The sequence below is a fragment of the Gymnoscopelus braueri genome, assembly GCF_963280865.1.
Source record: "Gymnoscopelus braueri genome assembly, chromosome: 4".
NCBI classification, from domain to species: domain Eukaryota; kingdom Metazoa; phylum Chordata; class Actinopteri; order Myctophiformes; family Myctophidae; genus Gymnoscopelus; species Gymnoscopelus braueri.
This window is the reverse complement of record NC_137605.1, coordinates 23372972-23377971: the sequence shown is the minus strand read 5'-3', so window position 1 is coordinate 23377971 and position 5000 is coordinate 23372972. Positions and strand designations below refer to the sequence as shown.

Sequence of the window (5000 nt, the reverse complement as noted above, 5' to 3'; positions counted from 1 at the left end):
TTTTTACAGCTTCCGGATGGGGGGGGTGACACTCTCCCTGAGCGTAACGCCTGGATTTTTTATTTTAGTCGTACGATGGTGTCACGCGAGGAATATACTGTAGCAGATGTACAAGCTCACAGCTAGTCATGATTGACAGTTTTTGCCGTGGGACACCGTTGTACGACTAAGCATCAATCAGGATTAACCCATTCAATCTCTGTCATTTCACATTTATTTGGCTATTCAAAAATAGCAGATATACAAGCTCATTGCGCGGCACCGAGTGCCGCGCAATGAGCTTGTAGATCTGCTATTTTTTAAAATGTGTGCAAATCTATCTTTGAATGTATACTTTTTTAAAGCGAACATTTGTCAAATATTTTGTTTCAGGGACCCCCCCCCCCAGAAGCAAAGATTTAAATTAAAAGTGTTGTTTAAATAAATATATGTATTCAAAGATTTGCACAAATGTTCAAGTAGCAGATCTATGAGCATGTAGATCTGCTATTTTTGAATAGCCAAAGTCTAAAATATATAGGATGTTCCCCCCCCCCCCACCCATCGGAAGTGTCTCTTTCTAGTCCCATTTAGTTTCCTGAATGTTGTTCGTCTTCAAACCCTTATCTCGTGTCAGGGGGTCGGGGGATCGATTCCATTTCGCCCGCCATCGATTCGGCGAAAAAAGAAAAGAAATAGAATTAGAAACATCTGTCTCTGGAATTGCAATGGAATCTGCCTCCCTTCCCTCCCTGATTTCTGATCAACGTTTCAATTGAGTCCTTTCCTTGAGTCCTTTCCTTGAGTCCTTTCCTTGAGCACTCGTTCCCCCGAGAAGCTCATTGGAGGAGACGAGGTGAGACTCTTTTCACGATGATCCAACCATCGTTGCATGTTACAACTTACTGCAAATAACAGCGATTCCCAACCTGCGGGCCCCGGGGGCCCACTAGTGGGCCGTGAGGTTATTGCAAGTGGGCCCCCCAAAATAAGATTTTAATAACATTAATATAACAAATATAATGTAAATATAGTTTTAAAACCTTGAAAGATTAGTATTCATTGTGATACAGATAAATAGGAACTAAAATGTTCCGAAAATGCGTGCGGCCCTCCCATCTGACCACTTAAAGGCGTAGTTCACCCAAAAAAAATCCTGTTTTCTATCAATCAGCCTCCATGAAGCATTGAATTCATGGATATTTTATAGTTTTTGTCGCATTCCTAAGCCAATAATTTGATGACTGGCGGAAAGATGCTAATGTATCCGGTAGGAGACTCAAAAGAGTCTCCTTTGAGTCTCCTGAGAGACCACCAGTCATAAGATTACAAAAAAAAAAAATCTCTACGAATTCAATGCTTCATGGGGTGTGTAATTGATAGAAAATAAGTCATTTTTTGGGTGAACTACTCCTTTAACACGGCAGCCGTGTTAAGTGGTCAGATGGGAGGGCCGCAAAATGCCTTTGAGGCTTTCAAGCAGGCCCTGATCCAGAAAAGGTTGGGAGCCACTGGCATATGACATCATAGCTAGAAAGCCTGATGTGTCTTTTGTCTGATAAACGCTGAACACAGCAAAATCCTGAGTGTTCAATGTACTTGACTGGTGTAAGAATGGACCCATATAAGGATCCATTGTTTACGGGTCCATTCTTAAAATACACATTGAGGACGTGTCTGTGCATGTGGTAGTTAATAGTGCTTGTTTGTCTCCTTGTATTATGTGTTGTTATCCCTTCCCTTGTCTGTCTGTAGATAATGTGTCACTCACTACTACCGTGGTCCCTCCCACTACCATTACCTCCCAACCAATCACCACCTCCCATCCCGTCACCCCAACCCTCCTAACCCAAAGCATGGCCCCAGACCCGCAAGGTAACGTACACGCACACGCACGCACACACACACGCACACGCGCACACACACACACACGCACCTCTTTCATTGCCTCGTGTCCCTTCTCTCCTTCCGTGTCACCCTCTGTTGCCTTCCTGAACTGATGGCTCTCTGGTGGCCCATACACACAGGCACGCACGCATGCACGTGCGCATGCACGTGCGCATGCACACACACACACACACACACACACACACATCATTGCTGTTGGGCAATAACCTTATATCTCCATATTTAAGCATTTTATGTTTTGTCGTAAATTAATTCAAAGGAAACTTAGCTATAATACACACGTGGACTATAGTGGGTGCTGGGCTAAAGAGGCTTCAGTTCAAAAAGGTAGAGCCTGTACACCAAAGCAGGTAAAAGGTACTTCTTTATTACAAAATAACAAGAAGTACCTTTTACCTGCTTTGGTGAGAGGGCTCTACCTTGTCATGAATGAATGCCATGCCTTTGTCGTGCATGCAGGAGTGTTGCGCAAAAGTGATCTACAAGCTCACTATACGTGTTGCAATGATGAGCCTGTGGATCGGCTATGTTCACTATTTTAGCATCACAATAATTTTAACCTTTTATACTTTGGCTATTCAAAAATAGCAGATATACAAGCTCATAGGCACTCTCTTTTTCCCATTCCCTGAAAGGTAACGGTGTTGGACATACAAGGTTTCCACCCGACAGAAACAAATTGCACTTTTATAGCTGTATAACCTTCTTATACCCTGCATACATGGGTAGGCGTGCACACAGCACATGCACGCTTGGGTATGCACCATGCACACCCTCCACACCCAACTAATCTCTCCCTCCCTCCCCCTGCTTCCCTCCCTTTGTCTCTCTCTCTCTCTCTCTCTCTCTCTCTCTCTCTCTCTCTCTCTCTCTCTCTCTCTCTCTCTCGTTCCCTCTGCCTCTTATCAGTGTATCAGTGGTTGTCTAACGCTCCCTACACAAACTGCCCTGTCAGCGTGTGTGTGTGTGTGTGTGTGTGTGTGTGTGTGTGTGTGTGTGTGTGTGTGTGTGTGTGTGTGTGTGTGTGTGTGTGTGTGTGTGTGTGTGTGTGTGTGTGTGTGTGTGTGTGCGCACGAGTAGGTACTGCATGTGTGTGTAGTGTCCAGGATGGGCCCTGTGTGAACTGGTATAACGAGAGGCCATAGCTGAATGGGTGAATGAGAGCCTATAGCCTGGGGAAGCAGAAGGTCCCAGGTTCGATTCCCATGGCCGGCAATGTGCGCTCAAGTCTGACCACTTGGGCAGCCATCAGCTGGGTGAAGCTGGATACTGCTCACAGGGACATGTCTGCATGTTGTCGCTGTCAGGCAGAAACCTTGTATCTATACATATTTCAACGGTCAATGTTTTTCCGTAAATTAATGCCCTACTTCATCATAGAGTCAGTGGTGTAAAGTACATTTACTCAAGTATTGTACTACTGAGCATTTCCAATTTCCAATACTTTTACTTCTACTCCACTACATCTCAGAGGCTATTGTACTTTTACTCCACTACAATTATTTGAAAACTTTAGTTCAGATATAAATTATAATATTATAAAACATACATTAACCACTTCAGCCCTACATAGGCTATTTGAATTATCATTATTATCATTGTGAGCTTGTAGATCTGCTATTTATGAAACATTTTAGTACTTTTACTTTTGGTACTTTAAGTACATTTTGATACCAATACTTTTGTACTTTTACTCAAGCACATTTTGAATTCCGGAATTTTACTTGTAACAGAGTACTTCTACATTGCAGTATTGATACTTTTACTTAAGTAAAGCAATTGAGTACTTTTTCCACCACTGTCGCTCAAAAGCTGTGTAAACACGTGGTGAGCTTGTGAGCTATTTTCAGTATTTGAAAATGTGTTTGATATACAAGGACATACAAGGTTCCCCCCCGACAGTGACGACGTGGTAGTTAATAGTGCTTGTTTGTCTCTTTTTATGTGTGTGTGTGTTATCCCTTCCCTTGTCTGTCTGTAGATAATGTGTCAATCACTGCCATGGTCCCTCCCACTACCATTACCTCCCATCCCGTCACCCCAACCCTCCTCCTAACCCAACGCATTGCCCCAGACCCGCAAGGTAACGTACACACACACACACACACACACACACACACACACACACACACACACACACACACACACGCACACACACACACACACACACACACACACACACACACACACACACACACACACACACACACACACACACACACACACACAAACATGCATGCAGGGGCAGAGCATAGCCAAGCGGTCTTTCTGTCTCCTGCTGTTCGAAGCACTCATCTGGGAGAACTCCGTACAACCACCTGGATCTGTGATCTTTCACTCTGTGTGTGTGTGTGTGTGTGTGTGTGTGTGTGTGTGTGTGTGTGTGTGTGGGTGTGTGTGTGTTTGTGCGTGTGTGTGGAATTTTCCTCCTACTGTTTCTCTGTGGAACTTATCTATCTTGCACGCATGCACGTGCGCCAAATGCTCCACTCCTGCCTTTTCCCATTCTCATCGCCTCTCTCTCAACTCTCTTGTTTCCCTCTGGGGGTGGAGGAGAAGACAAAGGCAACAGAGGCATTCATTCCTTTTCTTCTTCTACCTGTTTCTGGCACTCCGAGGTTGCCCGCCGGCTGCATGGGGAGTGTGTTGGACAATGTCAGTCACTGGCTACGGAGAGGCAATCTGCCTGAGCGCCTTTTATGGCGAGCGTCAAATCTATTGTTGATGTACCACCGAAACAGATTGGGTGGGGGTGGGGAGGGGGCTGCATAGACACCGTTTTTACACCGTCACTCATTTTAATTTTATTACAGAGAGAGAGAGAGAGAGAGAGAGAGAGAGAGAGAGAGAGAGAGAGAGAGAGAGAGAGAGAGAGAGAGAGAGAGAGAGAGAGAGAGAGAGAGAGGGAGAGACTGGTGTGGTGAGGACCCAAAAGCAGGACAGCCAGGCATGTAGTGATCAAAACCCATGGTTGGGTGTTTTAATAAACAGTAGGTGAACATAAAATAAATCACAAATACAAACTAACTAAGTGACACCAAACAATGACTCCACAACGGGAACGGGACTAATTTACACATGAGGGGTGATTACAAATGAGATACAGCTGGGGC

The 5000-nt window shown here is 44.6% G+C and overlaps 1 protein-coding gene across 1 annotated transcript in view; it reads left to right on the top strand.

Moving 5' to 3' along the window:
- cadm4 (cell adhesion molecule 4) overlaps window positions 1–5000 on the top strand; it is a 302572-nt gene that overhangs the window by 288840 nt on the left and 8732 nt on the right. The window contains 2 exon segments of the mRNA XM_080425842.1: window positions 1735–1854; window positions 3869–3970. Coding sequence (XP_080281968.1) covers window positions 1735–1854; window positions 3869–3970 — 222 coding nt within the window.